Source organism: Apteryx mantelli, chromosome 1 (assembly GCF_036417845.1).
Source record: "Apteryx mantelli isolate bAptMan1 chromosome 1, bAptMan1.hap1, whole genome shotgun sequence".
Lineage (NCBI taxonomy): Eukaryota > Metazoa > Chordata > Aves > Apterygiformes > Apterygidae > Apteryx > Apteryx mantelli.
In genome coordinates, this window is record NC_089978.1 from 653,953 (window position 1) to 672,356 (window position 18,404).

Consider the following 18,404-nt stretch of genomic DNA (forward strand, 5'->3'; position numbering starts at 1 on the left):
GCACTGGGCTTCACATGGAGCCCAGCAGCATCTGCTGTTACCTCGGCCTTAGGTTTTTGTTTTTCTCCCCACAAACCAGTGACTAGCTCAGCAGCTTTCAGCTTCCTCATGCCTCCTCAAAATGCGGACCGAGGGGCAGAAATGTTGCCATGCGATCTCAGTGCAGGGTGCAGCTCTGCACACTCTCTCCTCATGTTTTGTAGCGTGATGCAGTTTCTGGTATGAGTGCTAAAACTTGCATTGACTTCACTGGACGCCGGATTTCCCCAGCTGGCAATGCTGCTGAGCTCTGCTGGCATTTATGCTTTCTCTTGTGCTGTCCTTTATTTTTCAGGTGTTTCTAAGTAGAAGACCAAAGACCCCTATGGCAGACGTCAATCACACAGCCTTCCGGCCAGGAACATTCCTCCTTGTTGGCATCCCAGGCCTGGAGAAGTTTCACCTCTGGATTTCTCTCCCCTTCTTCTCCATGTATATTTTTGCCCTTCTAGGCAACTTAGTCTTGCTATTTACCATAGTGAGAGAACAAAGCCTCCACAAGCCTATGTACCTTTTCCTTTCTGCATTAACTGTAGCAGACTTGCTCTTATCTACCACTACAGTGCCCAGGATGTTAGCTATTTTCTGGTTCAGAGTGAGGGACATCTCTTTTGGTGCATGCCTTGCTCAGGTGTTTCTCGTTCATTTCATTTTTTTTGCAGAGTCAGGAATTCTGGTGGCCATGGCCTTTGATCGGTATGTTGCCATCTGCAACCCCCTGAGATATGTGACTTTATTGACCCACTCAGTCATATGGAGAATAGAGCTGGCAGCTGTTGTCAGAAGCTTCTGCCTCATCCTCCCGATTTTTCAGTTGCTTCTAAGGCTGTCCTACTGCAGAAACCGCGTTATCCCTCATTCGTACTGCGAGCACATGGGTGTAGCCAGGCTGGCCTGCACAAGCATAAAAGTCAATGTTGTGTATGGTTTAACAGTTATCCTGCTGTCAGTGGGGGTAGATGTAGTGCTCATTGCTGTGTCTTACGGACTGATTCTCAGGGCTGTCTTCCAGCTGCCCTCTGCAGGTGCCCGTCGCAAAGCTATGAGCACCTGCGGCTCCCACCTCTGCATCATCCTCCTGTTCTACACGCCGGCATTCTTCTCCTTTTTCACGCACCGCTTTGGTGGCCACAGCATCCCCCGCCACGTCCACATCCTGCTGGCCTGTCTCTACGTAGTGGTTCCCCCCATGCTAAATCCCATCATTTATGGAGTGAACAACAAGCAGATTCGTGAGACAGTAATGTCCATGTTGTCTTGGATGGGAAGCCAGAGAAACTGAGTTGTTTATTGGGGCTGGTGTTTCCGAGCCTTGCTCAGAGCTTGTGCATTTGTTCCAGGCAGAGAGAGACGCTGCTCCTGCAAAAGGGTTTGGAGGCAAAGCTTGGGTGCAGCATTTCCGAGGGTCTCCATGTCTCCAGGCCTGTGACCTCCTTTTACCCAGGGAAGTGTTGGACCATCTATGCCCTGGTAAGATACTGGTGCCTGGAAGCACTGCCTGCTGCAGGTGTGCTCTGCTGCCATCAGTAGCACTGGGATGTTGCCTGGGCTTGGAAAGCTGCTGCCTGGGCAGTCTTGGCAGCACAGTGCACATCTCCAGAGCACGCTGTCTCCAACTGCAGGGAAAGCGAGTTAGAGGTGGGAATTGCAGCTCATCCAGACGGACTTGGCAAAGAGCAGCCACGCTAGACAGGGGCTGAGCTTACAGTGAACGATGCGCCCAGGTTCCCAGTTCAGAGCGTGGACGTGACAGCCAGCAGCACTGTGGAGAGGAGAAGCAGTTAGAAGGACACCAGAACACGACCTCCTCATTGCTGAGGGATGTTTTTGCCACCCTAGAATTAGTTTGTGCAATGACAGTGGAATAGAGGCTGCTACAAAGAACTGTGGCAAGAATATTTTTCCCTACGGAATGGACTCACAACTCGGTATTGCCAGAGACCCTAATAAAGAACAAGGACAATCATTCTGTCCAGAGTTTGTGCAGTCAATGTGCCCTGGTCAGAGACTTCAGCTGCTGGTATCATCGGGGCTGGTAAATTGTTGTTGCCTTTAAAGGTGTCGCTGCCTGCAGGCTTTTATTAAACAGCAGCTTTGCTGAGGGGTAGCTGATCAGTGATGCTGCTGCTGTTAATGGCAAGGACATCCCATTTTGGGACAGTTATTTTGTCATTCTTCTCTTAAATGCTTTGTATTTACTTGTCGGGAAAGACATTTGTGTTCTAAGGAACTGAAGCCTATTCTTGATTTAATGCACCATAAAGCAGCATAGGTGATTGCTGTCGCCACCCCTTGTTTTTGTGCAGGCTCTAGCGTGCTGCCGCGCCGGTGGCACAAGGGCCCGTGTGCCGGTTACAGGGGCGGTGCCTTCCCGGGGTGCTGCATTGCCCACCAATGTTTTCACTCTCCCTGCTGTTGTCAGCCATGGGGCTCGGGTAGCACAAGGTGGTGGGGCCAGTCGGCAGTGCCAGGGCTGCTCCTTGCAAACGCCTGATTTTTGTGTGCACTTAGAGCTGAGCAGCTGTACTGCAGTTCCCCCTTTCATGCGTTTTGTGCAGGGCAGGGCACATTCACTGCTCGGTCCAGGCCTTGGGGCTTGTGCTGCTTTGCACTTAGCTGCTTTTAGCATGCAAGTTTCTAGGTCGGGCTTCTGCTTCTAAAGTGGGTGATCTGTTAGGAGCCTTTCCGAGCGCCGCTCTTAAAAGACTCCCAGGTCATTTTTGCCCTACTTGTCTGGCATGGTGTTAGATGAGTATTCTTCACTGTGAACATAACGTGCTTCCTGTGGTGATCCTGGTTTTCACAGTGCATTTCACAGAATCACAGAATAGTTGAGGTTGGAAGGGACCTCTGCAGATCATCTAGTCCAACCCCCTGCTCAACCAGGGTAACCTAGAGCACGTTGTACAGCATCGCGTCCAGGCAGGTTTTGAATATCTGCAGAGGAGACTCCACAACCTCTCTGAGAAAGACCCATCTCAGGGTGTTCCTCGCCAGAAGGCACCTCGGCTTCCTCGGGGCTGGGGAGCCCTCCATCCAGGCTGTGCTGGCCCTTTGGAGCAAGGGTGCAGAAGAGAGGGTCTCAGCACAGCAGGAGAGAAGGTGTGGAGGGCAGGGATGTGGAGGGAGGCTGGTGGGTGATGGAGGGTACGGGCTGCTGGAGCCGTGGGGCTGGTACTTGGAGCCTGCTGGGCGCAGCCCCTTTTGCCCATGTTGTGGCATGAGGTGCTGGGGACCTGGCGGAAAGGCAGCCTTTGCTTGGCTGCTCCAACCTGGTAAGGAGAGCTTTAAATTAGGAAAGATGGGGGAAGGGGAGAGTTATAGTGACAGGGTAGTTGGCAAAGCACGGCTCAAGTCGGGATGCCTCCAGCAGGTGCATGCAGCCAGGAAAGTGCGTGTGGGATGTGGCTATGGAGGATCCTCTTGCATCCCTCCTGGGAAACCTGCATGCTCGATCACCTCTCTGAAATGCCTGTACACCAGTGCATGCAGCATGGGGAATAAACAGGAAGAACTAGAGATCTGTGTGTGGTTGCAGGGCCATGATCTCGTTGCAGTTACAGAGACCTGGTGGGATAGCTCACATGACTGGAGTGCTGTCATGGATGGCTACGTGCTTTTTAGGAAAGACAGGCCAGGAAGGTGAGGTGGAGGAATTGCTCTCTGTGTGAGAGAGCAACTGGAATGTATGGAGCTGTGCCTAGGGGTGGATGAAGAGCGAGTGGAGAGCTTGTGGGTAAGGATTCAAGGGCGGGCTAGCATGGGTGACGCTGTTGTGGGTGTTTACTACAGGCCAGCTGATCAGGAAGAGGAAGTCGCTGAGGCCTTCTCCAGACAACTGGAAGTAGCCTCACGATCCCAGGCCCTGGTTCTCACGGGAGACTTGAAGCACCCTGATATCTGCTGGAGAGACAGCACAGCTAGGCTCAAAGAGTCCCGGAGGTTCCTGCAGAGCATTGGTGACAACTTCTTGACACAGGTGTTGGAGGAGCCAAGGAGGAGAGGTGTGCTGCTGGACCTCGTAGTAACAAACAAAGAAGGAGTGGTTGGAGATGTGAAGGTCGGGGGCAGCCTTGGCTGCAGTGACCATGAGATGGTGGAGTTCAGGATGCTGCGAGGAGGAGGCAGGGCACTAAGTAGGATGGCAACCCTGGAGTTCAGGAGAGCAAACTCTGGCGTCTTCAGGGACCTCCTTGGAGGACTCCCATGGGTTTGAGCCCTAGAAGGAAGGGGGGTCTAAGAGAGCTGGTTAATATTCAAGCATCACTTCCTCCAGGCTCAAGAGCGGTGCATCCCTATGAGTAGTAAGTCAAGCAAAGGGGGCAGGAGAGCTGCATGGATGAGCAAGGAGCTCCTGGTAAAACTCAACCAGAAGGAGGAAGTATACAGAATTTGGAAAGGGGGACAGGCCACTTGGGAGGAATATATGAACGTTGTCAGAGTGTGCAGGGATGCGACGAGGAAGGCTAAGGCCCATTTGGAATGCAATGTGGCAAGGGATGTCAAGGACAACAAGAAGGGCTTCTTCAAATACCTCAGTAGGTAAAGGAAGCCGAGGGAAAATGTGGGCCCATTGCTGAATGGGGTGGGTGCCGTGGTGACGAAGGATGCAGAGAAGGCAGAGTTACTGAATGCCGCCTTTGCTTCAGTCTTTACTGCTGAGGCCAGCCCTCAGGATCCCAGACCCTGGAGGCAAGAGAGAAAGTCTGGAGAAAGGAAGACTTTCCCTTGTTTGAGGAGGATGGGGTTAGAGATCATTTAGGCAAACTTGACACCCACAAATCCATGGGCCCCGATGGGATGCACCTGGGAGTGCTGAGGGAGCTGGCGCATGTTATTGCTAGGCCACTCTGCCTCATCTTGGCAAGGTCATGGAGAAGAGGAGAGGTGCCTGAGGCCTGGAAGAAAGCCAATGTCACTTGAGTCTTCCAAAAGGGCAAGAAGGAGGACCCGGGAAACTAGAGGCCAGTCAGCCTCACCTCCATCCCTCGAAAGGTGATGCAGCAGCTCATCGTGGAGGCCATCTGCAAGCATGTGTAGGACAAGAAGGTGATCAGGAGTAGTCAGCATGGCTTCACCAAGGGGAAATCATGCTGAACCAAGCTGATTGATAGCCTTCTGGGATGGAATGGCTGGCTGGGTAGATGAGGGAAGAGCAGTGGATGTTGTCTACCTTGACTGCAGCAAGGCTTTCGACACTGTCTCCCATAACATCCCTACAGACAAGCTCAGGAAGTGTGGTTTAGATGAGTGGAGAGTGAGGTGGCTTGAGAAGTGGCTGAATGGCAGAGCTCCGAGGGTTGTGCTCAGTGGTGCAGAGTCTAGTTGGAGGCCTGTAGCTAGCGGTGGTCCCCGGGGGTCAGGAGTGGGTACACTCTTGTCCAGCTTCTCCATTAGTGACCTGGATGAAGGGACAGAGTGCACCCTCAGCAAGTTTGTTGAGGATCCAAAACTGGGAGGAGAAGCTGATACCCCAGAAGGCTGTGCTGCCATTCAGAGAGACCTGGAGAGGCTGGAGAGGTGGGCGGAAAGGAACCTGCTCAAGTTCAACAAAGGTAAGTGCAGGGTCCTGCACCTGGGCAGGAATAACCCCATGCAGCAGTGGAGGTTGGGGGCTGACCTGCTGGAAAGCAGCTCTGTGGAGAAGGACCTGGGAGTGCTGGTGGACACCAAGTTAAGCATGAGGCAGCAATGTGGCCTTGTGGCCAAGAAGGCCAATGGTCTCCTGGGGTGCATCAGGAAGAGTTTTGCCAGCAGGTGGAGGGAGGTGATCCTGCCCCTCTCCTCAGCCCTGCTGAGGCCACATCTGGAGTAGTGTGTGCAATTCAGGGCTCCCCAGTACAAGAGAGACATGGCACAACTGGAGTGAGTCCAGCGGAGGGCTATGAAGATGATTAGGGGACTGGAGCATCTCTCTTATGAGGAAAGGCTGAGAGAGCTGGGCCTTTTTAGCCTGGAGAAGAGAAGACTGAGAGGAGATATTATTAACGTGTACAAGTATCTTCAGGGAGGGTATCAAGAGGACGGAGCCCGACTCTTTTCAGTGGTGCCCAGTGACAGGATGCGATGCAACGGGCGCAAAATGAAACACAGACAGTTCCATCTGAATATGAGGAAAAACTTCTTCACTGTGAGGGTGACAGAGCACTGGACCAGGTTGCCCAGAGAGGTTGTGGAGTCTCCTTCCCTGGAGATTTTCAAAACCTGCCTGGACGTGATCCTGTGCAACGTGCTCTAGGTGACCATGCTTGAGCAGGGGGTTGGACTAGATGATCTGCAGAGGTCCCTTCCAACCTCAACCATTCTGTGATTCTGTGAAATGCACTGTGAAAACCAGAATCACCACAGGCAGCACGTTATGTTCAAAGTGAAGAATACTCATCTAACACTGTGCCAGACAAGTAGGGCAAAAATGACCTGGGAGTTTTTTAAGAGCAGCACTTGGAAAGGCTCCTAACAGATCACCCACTTCGGAAGCAGAAGCCCGACCTAGAAACTTGCGGGCTGAAAGCAGCTAAGTGCAAAGCAGCACAAGCCCCAAGGCCTGGACCGAGCAGTGAATGTGCCCTGCCCTGCACAAAACGCATGAAAGGGGGAACTGCAGTACAGCTGCTCAGCTCTAAGTGCACACAAAAATCAGGCGTTTGCAAGGAGCAGCCCTGGCACTGCCGACTGGCCCCGCCAGCTTGCGCTACCCGAGCCCCACAGCTGACAACAGCAGGGAGAGTGAAAATGTTGGTGGGCAATGCAGCACCCCGGGAAGGCACCGCCCCTGTAACCGGCACACGGGCCCTTGTGCCACCGGCGCGGCAGCACGCTAGAGCCTGCACGAAAACAAGGGGTGGTGACAGCAATCACCTATGCTGCTTTACGGTGTGTTAAATCAAGAATAGGCTTCAGTTCCTTAGAACACAAATGTCTTTCCTGACCAATAAATACAAAGCGTTTAAGAGAAGAATGACAAAATAACTGTCCCGAGATAGGAAGTCCTTGCCATTAACAGCAGCATCATCACTGATCAGCTACCCCTCAGCAAAGCTGCTGTTTAATAAAAGCCTGCAGGCAGCGACACCTTTAAAGGCAACAACAATTTACCAGCCCCGATGATACCAGCAGCTGAAGTCTCTGACCAGGGCACATTGACTACACCAACTCTGGACAGAATGATTGTCCTTGTTCTTTATTAGGGTCTCTGGCAATACCGAGTTGTGAGTCCACTCCATCGGGAAATACATTCTTGCCACAGTTCTTTGTAGCAGCCTCTATTCCACTGTCATTGCACAAACTAATTCTAGGGTGGCAAAAACATCCCTCAGCGATGAGGAGGTCGTGTTCTGGTGTCCTTCTAACTGCTTCTCCTCTACACAGTGCTGCTGGCTGTCACGTCCACAATCTGAACTGGGAACCCTGGGCGCATCGTTCACTCTAAGCTCAGCCCCCGTCTAGCGTGACTGCTTTTGGCCAAGTCCATCTGGATGAGCTGCAATTCCCACCTCTAACTCGCTTTCCCTGCAGTTAGAGATAGCATGCTCTGGAGATGTGCACTGTGCTGCCAAGACTGCCCAGGCAGCAGCTTTCCAAGCCCAGGCAACATCCCAGTGCTACTGATGGCAAGCAGAGCACACCTGCAGCAGGCAGTGCTTCCAGGCACCAGTGTCTGACCAGGGCATAGATGGTCCAACACTTCCCTGGGTAAAAGCAGGAAACAGGCCTGGAGACATGGAGACCCTCGGAAATGCTGCACCCGAGCTTTGCCTCCAAACCCTTTTGCAGGAGCAGCGTCTCTCTCTGCCTGGAACAAATGCACAAGCTCTGAGCAAGGCAAAGAAACACCAGCCCCAATAAACAACTCAGTTTCTCTGGCTTCCCATCCAAGACAACATGGACATTACTGTCCCATGAATCTGCTTGTTGTTCACTCCATAAATGACGGGATTTAGCATGGGGTGAACCACTACGTAGAGACAGGCCAGCAGGATGTGGACGTGGCGCGGGATGCTGTGGCCACCAAAGCGGTGCGTGAGAAAGGAGAAGAACATTGGCACGTAGAACAGGAGGATGATGCAGAGGTGGGAGCCGCAGGTGCTCATAGCTTTGCGACGGGCACCTGCGGAGGGCAGCTGGAAGACAGCCCTGAGAATCAGTCCATAAGACACAGCAATGAACACTACATCTATCCCCACAGAGAGCAGGGCAACTGTTAAACCATACACAACATTGACTTTTATGCTTGTGCAGGCCAGTCTGGCTACACCCATGTGCTCACAGTACGAATGAGGGATAACGCGGTTTCTGCAGTAAGACAGCCTTAGAAGCAGAAAAAGAGCTGGGAGGACAATTGAGAAGCCTCTGACAACAGCTGCCAGCTCTATTCTCCATATGACTGAGTGGGTCAATAAAGTCACATATCTCAGGGGGTTGCAGATGGCAACATACCGATCAAAGGCCATGGCCACCAGAATTCCTGACTCTGTAAAAAAAATAAAATGGATGAAAAACATCTGAGCAAGGCATGCACCAAAAGAAATGTCCCCCACTCTGAACCAGAAAATAGCTAACATCCTGGGCACTGTAGTGGTAGATAAGAGCAAGTCTGCTACAGTTAATGCAGAAAGGAAAAGGTACATAGGCTTGTGGAGGCTTTGTTCTCTCACTATGGTAAATAGCAAGACTAAGTTGCCTAGAAGGGCAAAAATATACATGGAGAAGAAGGGGAGAGAAATCCAGAGGTGAAACTTCTCCAGGCCTGGGATGCCAACAAGGAGGAATGTTCCTGGCCGGAAGGCTGTGTGATTGACGTCTGCCATAGGGGTCTTTGGTCTTCTACTTAGAAACACCTGAAAAATAAAGGACAGTACTCTGGGAAGGGAAAAGATGCAGCAGCATTTCCTTGGATTAGGCAAGAGGAAAAGTGGGAGGAAATTCAGAGAAAGCCCAGCTAGCAAGGTGGATGCTCATCAGTGCAGCAAAAGAAGGTCAAGGCAGCAAACACAAATTGAAAGGGGCGATTTACATTCAGCCCTAGGCAGAGGCTGCTTCTGGGTGCAGGCCACCCCGTGCCCACGGAGCAGAGGTCGTTCCCCCGTTCGAGCCAGGCTGGCGAAACACGGCAGCTCCTGCCGCTCGCGAGGGCAAGGCTGGGCTGCTGAGCTGGGAGCTGCACAACGGGCTTCTGCAGCACAGCCCTGGCTGTGATGACCACGCTCCGTGAGCTCTCCACCCTGCTGCCACATCTGCCTCCCCCATCACACCCAAAAGCTCGTCCCTTACTCTGCTACACAGAGCAGCAGTGCCCCATTGCCTTGCGGCTTCGCAGCCCTCGCCTTTTGCAGAAGACGGCTCAGAGATCGCCGTGACACAGCAACAAAAAGCAGCCCCAGCACTGAGGACTGCACACAGTGACTCACCAGGTCTGGCCTTATGCGGCGAGGAGGAGCTGCAGGCAGTGATCTTGGTGGAGCATTTGCAGTGCTGCTGTCTCAGACCTCAGCGTATTTATGCTCTCTTGCTGCAAGTCCCAGAAGGATGCTTAGGGCCAACAGGGAGCTGCAGCTCTCTGGTCTGCTCTGAGGCGTCCAGATGCAGGTGATGAAATGTAAGTCTGAAAATGAGCAGTAGAGGCGCAGGAAGCAAATCCATCTGCCCAGGTGAGCAGGAGGGAGTGTGAAGAGGAGAAAGCTAGCAGAAAGTATAAATGATAATTTTGGAATGGTAACTCCTTCCCATGCAGATGAAAGGCAGCATCAAGCAGCAGCTTGCAGAATGTAGTGAGCCAGGCAAAGCGTGGAAGAAAAGACACAACACTTATGATTGCTTTCCTCACATCAGCTCTAGCTGTCTGCCTTGGAGTGAATACCTGGGCCTTGCCCAGCCGTCACACAGACGCCTGACACAGCCCATCCTGCAGGAGTCCGAATCAAAGTGGATGTGCAAACCCTAGGAACTTCTTACAAGTCGCACGCCACCTGCTATTGTGCAGCATCGCTGTAGTGCCTGTCAACACGCCTCAGTTAACAGTGTGCACCTCCAAGGATGCATTACCACTAGTCAGTCCTAACTAGCGTCACGTTCTTATCACATATACTCGGCAGAGTTCAGCTGTGAGAGTCTCAAGTATTGAAAGACTTTCCTGATGGGGAAGCAGGTCTTCTCACCTGTGGCCTCAGCACCATCGAGAGCTTCACTGTAGCTGCTGCAGCTCTCACTGATGCATGCACACACTGAGTGGAGAAAAGACTCTTCTGTTCCCCCAGCTGCCTCTTGCCCTTGCGCCTGGAGGCTCAGCAGTTTTCTGACGGACAGCTTTCAGTCCAGTTTCTGGAAGAAAGGAATAAAGCTTGTTTCAAAGGGCACGCCAAGCAGGTGCCCCCCACACGGAGCTAGTCCGATGCTCAGCAACCCTGCCTGACAGGACACTGCTCCTTGCCACCCGGACAATAGCACGGACATCTCGAGGGCCTTGGTGCTGCTCCGGACGCACTGCTGTTGGCAAGCGTTCACACAGAGCCCAGAGCCTGCCAAACTGGCCTCTCCTTGCTCCATGCTCACTGTGCCTGCTGAGAGACACTTTTCCTCTTGTTTATGCAGCCTGGTCCGGTGCTCAGTCACCCTCACTGTGAAGAAGTTTTTTCTCATATTCAGATGGAACTTCCTGTGTTTCGGTTTGTGGCTGTTGGCTCACGTCCTGTCACTGGGCACCACTGAAAAGAGTCTGGCTCCATCCTCTTGACACCCTCCCTGAAGATACTTGTACACATTGATAAGATCCCCTCTCAGCCTCCTCTTCTCCAGGCTAAACAGGCCCAGCTCTCACAGCCTTTCCTCATAAGAGAGATGCTCCAGTCCCCTAATCATCTTTGTAGCCCTTTGCTGGACTCACTCCAGTAGTGCCACGTCCCTCTTGTACTGGGGAGCCCAGAACTGGATGCAGTACTCCAGATGTGGCCTCAGCAGGGCTGAGGGGCAGGATCACCTTCCTCGACCTGCTGGCAACACTCTTCCTGAGGCACCCCAGCATACCATTGGCCTTCTTGGCCACAAGGGCACATTGCTGCCTCATGCTTAACTTGGTGTCCAGCAGCACTCCCAGGGCCTTCTCTGCAGAGCTCCTTTAGGAGCTCCTGTGGGGGCTTCACCAAGGGCTTTGGCTCTTTCTGCATTTGTAGCCTCGTTTTTAACCCTATCGCTGCACTTGGTGCTGCACGGCCTGAGTGCAGGAATTGGTGCTTGGACCGAGGGCCTGGTGTCTAGAGGGTGCCAGGAAAAGGCACGCGGTCCCTGCATGGGGATGGGCTGCTGGACGCCGTGCATGCTCCTCTGGGGCAGGTCTGATAGTGGTGCGCAAGGTGTGCAGAACCTTCTGTCCAGCTCCAGAGAAGTCTCTTTCTGTGCTTGTGTGAGCCAGATCTTCTTCCTCAATTTCATTGTCATGACCAAAAGGCCATCCCGCGCTCCACGTGCTGGTGCATCTTGCTGTCTTTGCTCACTGCTTTGGCTGCGGCAACCCTTGCCATGTCCACGTCTTGGTGGACAAACCCCACTGCTGGCACCCGTCCTCCATGCTCATCCCCATCAGCCATGGGGAGATCCCAGAGCGGTGACTGGTTCTGCCATGTGGAAAATGGGGCTGAGCAGTAGCTGGGCTCTTCCCCAGGCAGGGAGCTCACGCTTCAGAAATGAGCAGGTGGGAGCTCAACAGCTTCCAGAAAAGGGCTGAGGCAGTTTCAAGGAGGGAATGCCTGCTTATGCAACTTCTGGGTAGCTGTTGCCCTTTGTCTGCACCTGGCAAATGAGAAGGGCTTTCAGATTTACTGAGAGTCACGTATGTGTAAGTCCATGTAATTCTTTGCCATTTCGGTATGCCACGAGAATATTTGCTGCAGTTAATTCTGCACAACCTGAGGTAGCACTTCACATGCTGACTGCATGCCACGACACTTTCTCTATGGATTTTCTCATAGCAGAGATATTTCTACAGCCCCTCAGCACAGCTGGGTGCAGACTTCATGCCAAAAGTGTCTTCTGTGTGCATGGGCTTCACCCTCTCTCACTCCCAGACACCCACATACACACCTTCTGCCTCTGCAAGGCTGGAGAGGAGCAAGGTATGAAGGCAGAAGCAACGCAGGAGGCAAATCACACCTTTGTTGTGTGCCCCAGTTTCCCCTCTGCAGAAGCAAATGAGAGACAGCAAGGCTAAAGGTGCTGCAGAGCTCCAGCATGAACTGTGAGATCCTCGCGGGAATTTCACTGCATACTGACGGGAATGTGTCCTGTCAGGCAGGGTTGCTGAGCATCGGACTAGCTCCGTGTGGGGGGCACCTGCTTGGCGTGCCCTTTGAAACAAGCTTTATTCCTTTCTTCCAGAAACTGGACTGAAAGGTGTCCGTCAGAAAACTGCTGAGCCTCCAGGTGCAAGGGCAAGAGGCAGCTGGGGGGACAGAAGAGTCTTTTCTCCACTCAATGTGTGCATGCATCAATGAGAGCTGCAGCAGCTACAGTGAAGCTCTCGATGGTGCTGAGGCCACAGGTGAGAAGACCTGCTTCCCCATCAGGAAAGTCTTTCAATACTTGAGACTCTCACAGCTGAACTCTGCCGAGTATATGTGATAAGAACATGACGCTAGTTAGGATTGACTAGTGGTAATGCATCCTTGGAGGTGCACGCTGTTAACTGAGGCGTGTTGACAGGCACTACACCCATGCTGCACAATAGCAGGTGGCGTGCGACTTGTAAGAAGTTCCTAGGGTTTGCACATCCACTTTGATTCGGACTCCTGCAGGATGGGCTGTGTCAGGCGTCTGTGTGACGGCTGGGCAAGGCCCAGGTATTCACTCCAAGGCAGACAGCTAGAGCTGATGTTGTGAAAGCAATCATAAGTGTTGTGTCTTTTCTTCCACGCTTTGCCTGGCTCACTACATTCTGCAAGCTGCTGCTTGATGCTGCCTTTCATCTGCATGGGAAGGAGTTACCATTCCAAAATTATCATTTATACTTTCTGCTAGCTTTCTCCTCTTCACACTCCCTCCTGCTCACCTGGGCAGATGGATTTGCTTCCTGCGCCTCTACTGCTCATTTTCAGACTTACATTTCATCACCTGCATCTGGACGCCTCAGAGCAGACCAGAGAGCTGCAGCTCCCTGTTGGCCCTAAGCATCCTTCTGGGACTTGCAGCAAGAGAGCATAAATACGCTGAGGTCTGAGACAGCAGCACTGCAAATGCGCCACCAAGATCACTGCCTGCAGCTCCTCCTCGCCGCTTAAGGCCAGACCTGGTGAGTCACTGTGTGCAGTCCTCAGTGCTGGGGCTGCTTTTTGTTGCTGTGTCACAGCGATCTCTGAGCCGTCTTCTGCAAAAGGCGAGGGCTGCGAAGCCACAAGGCAATGGGGCACTGCTGCTCTGTGTAGCAGAGTAAGGGACGAGCGTTTGGGTGTGATGGGGGAGGCAGATGTGGCAGCAGGGTGGAGAGCGCACAGAGCATGGTCATCACAGCCAGGGCTGTGCTGCAGGAGCCCGTTGTGCAGCTCCCAGCTCGGCAGCCCAGCCTTGCCCTCGCGAGCGGCAAGAGCTGCCGTGTTTCACCAGCCTGGCTCGAACGGGGGAATAACCTCTGCTCCGTGGGTGCGGGGTGGCCTGCACCCAGAAGCAGCCCCTGCCTAGGGCTGAATGTAAATCGCCCCTTTCAATTTGTGTTTGCTGCCTTGACCTTCTTTTGCTGCACTGGTGAGCATCCACCTTGCTAGCTGGGCTTTCTCTGAATTTCCTCCCGCTTTTCCTCTTGCCTAATCCAAGCGGATGTTGCTGTGTCTCTTCCCTTCCCAGAGCACTGGGTTTCACATGGAGCCCAGCAGCGTCTGCTGTTACCTCGGCCTTAGGTTTTTGTTTTTCTCCCCACAAACCAGTGACTAGCTCAGCAGCTTTCAGCTTCCTCATGCCTCCTCAAAATGCGGACCGAGGGGCAGAAAAGTTGCCGTGTGATCTCAGTGCAGGGTGCAGCTCTGCACACTCTCTCCTCATGTTTTGCAGCCTGACGGAGTTTCTGGTATGAATGCTAAAACTTGCATTGACTTCAGACAGGATTTCCCCAGCTGGCAATGCTGCTGAGCTCTGCTGGCATTTATGCTTTCTCTTGTGCTGTCCTTTATTTTTCAGGTGTTTCTAAGTAGAAGACCAAAGACCCCTATGGCAGACGTCAATGACACAGCCTTCCGGCCAGGAACATTCCTCCTTGTTGGCATCCCAGGCCTGGAGAAGTTTCACCTCTGGATTTCTCTCCCCTTCTTCTCCATGTATATTTTTGCCCTTCTAGGCAACTTAGTCTTGCTATTTACCATAGTGAGAGAACAAAGCCTCCACAAGCCTATGTACCTTTTCCTTTCTGCATTAACACTAGCAGACTTGCTCTTATCTACCACTACAGTGCCCAGGATGTTAGCTATTTTCTGGTTCAGAGTGAGGGATATCTCTCTTGGCGCATGCATTGCTCAGGCATTTCTCATTCATTTTATTTTTGTTGCAGAGTCAGCAATTCTGGTGGCCATGGCCTTTGATCGGTATGTTGCCATCTGCAACCCCCTGAGATATGTGACTTTATTGACCCACTCAGTCATATGGAGAATAGAGCTGGCAGCTGTTGTCAGAAGCCTCTGCATGGTCCTCCCAGGTATTCATCTGGTTCTAAGGCTGTCCTACTGCAAAAACCGCGTTATCCCTCATTCGTACTGCGAGCACATGGGTGTAGCCAGACTGGCCTGCACAAGCATAAAAGTCAATGTTGTGTATGGTTTAACAGTTGCCCTGCTGTCGGCAGGGATAGATGTAGTGTTCATTGCTGTGTCTTATGGACTGATTCTCAGGGCTGTCTTCCAGCTGCCCTCTGCAGGTGCCCGTCGCAAAGCTATGAGCACCTGCGGCTCCCACCTCTGCATCATCTTCCTGTTCTACACGCCGGCGTTCTTCTCCTTTTTCACACATCGGTTTGGTGGCCACAGCATCCCCCGCCACGTCCACATCCTGCTGGCCTGTCTCTACGTAGTGGTTCCCCCCATGCTAAATCCCGTCATTTATGGAGTAAACAGCAAGCAGATTCGTGAGACAGTAATGTCCATGTTGTCTTGGATGGGAAGCCGGAGAAACTGAGTTGTTTATTGGGGCTGGTGTTTCTTTGCCTTGCTCAGAGCTTGTGCCTTTGTTCGAGGCAGAGAGAGATGCTGCTCCTGCAAAAGGGTTTGGAGGCAAAGCTCGGGTGCATCATTTCCAAGGGACTCCAGGTCTCCATGCAGGCCTGTGATGCGCTTGTGCCCACGCCCTGTGGGGACAAGGGAAAGCATCAGCCATGCCAATCCTCTCATTGCTGTCAAGGGATCTGCATGGCAGGGATGAGACACCCAGAGAGGGGGGCATAGAAGGAAAACCTCGGTGAGTGCAGATTGCTGAGAAATGTGAGCTACAGCCCTCCTGATGCACAGGCGAGGAGGTAAGTGTCTCTCCCGTCCTGCAGTCTGCACTGCCAGCACATTTCCTGTCTGCAGCCCTGGCTCTTCCAGGTGATTCTGGCTCTGTCGTCGTGTCCCATCGCACCCTCCAGCATTACTGCATGAGTCTGTGACAATATGGAAATGCACCGCTTTCTCCCAGCATCTCCCTCACCTTTGGTAGCAGGTTCTCTGTGTCTGCACCTCTCACAGCACAAGAAACACTTCACAGATCCCTTGGCAGTAGCCAAATGAATGGCTGGATGGTGTTGGACCATCTATGCCCAGGCGAGACACTGGTGCCTGGAAGCACTGCCTGCTGCAGGTGTGCTCTGCTGCCATCAGTAGTGCTGGGATGTTGCCTGGGCTTGGAAAGCTGCTGCCTGGGCAGTCTTGGCAGCACAGTGCACATCTCCAGAGCACGCTGTCTCCAACTGCAGGGAAAGCAAGTTACAGGTGGGAACTACAGCTGATCCAGACGGACTTGGCAAAAAGCAGCCACGCTAGACGGGGGCTGAGCTTACAGTGAACGATGCGCCCAGGTTCCCAGTTCAGAGCATGGACGTGACAGCCAGCAGCACTGTGGAGAGGAGAAGCAGTTAGAAGGACACCAGAACACGACCTCCTCATCGCTGAGGGATGTTTTTGCCACCCTAGAATTAGTTTGTGCAATGACAGTGGAATAGAGGCTGCTACAAAGAACTGTGGCAAGAGCATTTTTCCCGATGGAATGGATTCACAACTCGGTATTGCCAGAGACCCTAATAAAGAACAAGGACAATCATTCTGTCCAGAGTTTGTGTAGTCAATGTGCCCTGGTCAGAGACTTCAGCTGCTGGTATCGTCGGGGCTGGTAAATTGTTGTTGCCTTTAAAGGTGTCGCTGCCTGCAGGCTTTTATTAAACAGCAGCTTTGCTGAGGGGTAGCTGATCAGTGATGCTGCTGCTGTTAATGGCAAGGACATCCCATCTTGGGACAGTTATTTTGTCATTCTTCTCTTAAACCCTCTGTATTTACTGGTCAGGAAAGACATTTGTATTCTAAGGAACTGAAGCCTATTCTTGATTTAATGCACCATAAAGCAGCATAGGTGATTGCTGTCGCCACCCCTTGTTTTCGTGCAGGCTCTAGCGTGCTGCCGCGCTGGTGGCACAAGGGCCCGTGTGCCGGTTACAGGGGCGGTGCCTTCCCGGGGTGCTGCATTGCCCACCAACATTTTCACTCTCCCTGCTGTTGTCAGCTGTGGGGCTTGAGTAGCGCAAGCTGGTGGGGCCAGTCGGCAGTGCCAGGGCTGCTCCTTGCAAACGCCTGATTTTTGTGTGCACTTAGAGCTGAGCAGCTGTACTGCAGTTCCCCCTTTCATGCGTTTTGTGCAGGGCAGGGCACATTCACTGCTTGGTCCAGGCCTTGGGGCTTGTGCTGCTTTGCACTTAGCTGCTTTCAGCCCGCAAGTTTCTAGGTCGGGCTTCTGCTTCCGAAGTGCGGGATCTGTTAGGCGCCTTTCCGAGCGCTGCTCTTAAACAACTCCCAGGTCATTTTTGCCCTACTTGTCTGGCATGGTGTTAGATGAGTATTCTTCACTGTGAACATAACGTGCTGCCTGTGGTGATCCTGGTTTTCACAGAATCACAGAGTGGTTGAGGTTGGAAGGGACCTCTGCAGATCATCTAGTCCAATGCCCATGCTCAAGCAGGGTCACCTAGAGCACATTGTACAGGATGGTGTCCAGGTGGGTTTTGAAAATCTCCAGAGAAGGAGACTCCACAACCTCTCTGGGCAACCTGGTCCAGTGCTCTGTCACCCTCACAGTGAAGTAGTTTTTTCTCATGTTCACATGAAACTTCCTGAGTTTCAGTTTGTGCCCATTGCCTTACGTCCTGTTGGTGGGCACCACTGAAAAGAGTCTGGCTCCATCCTCTTGACACCCTCCCTTCAGATACTTGTACACATTGATAAGATCTCCTCTCAGTCTTCTCTTCTCCAGGCTAAAAAGGCCCAGCTCTCTCAGCCTTTCCTCATAAGAGAGATGTTCCAGTCCCCTAATCATCTTTGTAGCCCTTCGCTGGACTTGCTCCAGTAGTTCCACATCCCTCTTGCACTGCGGAGCCCAGAACTGGACGCAGTACTCTGAATGTGGCCTCAGCAGGGCTGAGGAGAGGAGAAGAATCACCTCCCTCAACCTGCTGGCAACACTCTTCCTGAGGCACCCCAGCATACCATTGGCTTTCTTGGCCACAAGATCACATTGCTGCCTCATGCTCAACTTGGTGTCCACCAGCACTCCCAGGTCCTTCTCCTCAGAGCTGCTTTCCAGCAGGTCAGCCCCCAACCTCTACTGCTGCATGGGGTTATTCCTGCCCAGGTGCAGGACCCTGCACTTGCCTTTGTTGAACTTCAGCAGGTTCCTCTCCACCCACCTCTCCAGCCTCTCCAGGTCCCTCTGAATGGCAGCACAGCCCTCTGGGGTATCGGCCACTCCTCCCACTTTGGTATCATCAGCAAACTTGCTGAGGGTGCACTCTGTCCCTTCCTCCAGGTCATTGATGAAGAAGTTGAAGAGGGCTGGACCCAGTCCTGACCTCTGGGGGACACTGCTAGCTACAGGCCTCCAACTAGACTCTGTGCCGCTGAGCACAACCCTTGGAGCTCTGCCATTCAGCCACTTCTCAAGCCACCTCACTCTCCACTCATCTAGCCCACACTTCCTGAGCTTCCCTGTGGGGATCTTATGGGAGACAGTGTCGAAAGCCTTGCTGCAGTCAAGGTAGACAACATCCACTGCTCTCCCCTCATCTACCCAGCCAGCCATTCCATCAGAGAAGGCTATCAGCTTGGTTCAGCATGATTTTCCCCTTGGTGAAGCCATGCTGACTACTCCTGATCACCTTC

General features: G+C 52.7%; 3 protein-coding genes across 3 annotated transcripts; 2 read left to right on the forward strand and 1 right to left on the reverse strand.

Annotated features, from left to right (window-relative positions):
- Positions 1-364: 364 nt before the first annotated feature.
- LOC136991057 (olfactory receptor 52Z1P-like) lies at positions 365-1,291 on the forward strand (the record flags this gene model as incomplete). Its single annotated transcript, XM_067289543.1, has 1 exon — positions 365-1,291. A coding segment is annotated over exon 1 (927 nt), but the record flags the coding sequence as incomplete, so codon positions are not given.
- Positions 1,292-7,889: 6,598 nt separating this feature from the next.
- LOC136990989 (olfactory receptor 52Z1P-like) lies at positions 7,890-8,846 on the reverse strand. Its single transcript, XM_067289464.1, has one exon. It carries the CDS (start codon positions 8,844-8,846, stop codon positions 7,890-7,892), a length of 957 nt encoding a protein of 318 aa, XP_067145565.1.
- A 5,289-nt stretch (positions 8,847-14,135) lies between these two features.
- Positions 14,136-15,180, forward strand: LOC136990990 (olfactory receptor 52Z1P-like). The gene is made up of 2 exons (XM_067289465.1): positions 14,136-14,154; positions 14,231-15,180. The coding sequence occupies exons 1-2, from the start codon at positions 14,136-14,138 to the stop codon at positions 15,178-15,180; spliced, it is 969 nt and encodes a 322-aa protein (XP_067145566.1).
- Positions 15,181-18,404: the final 3,224 nt, after the last annotated feature.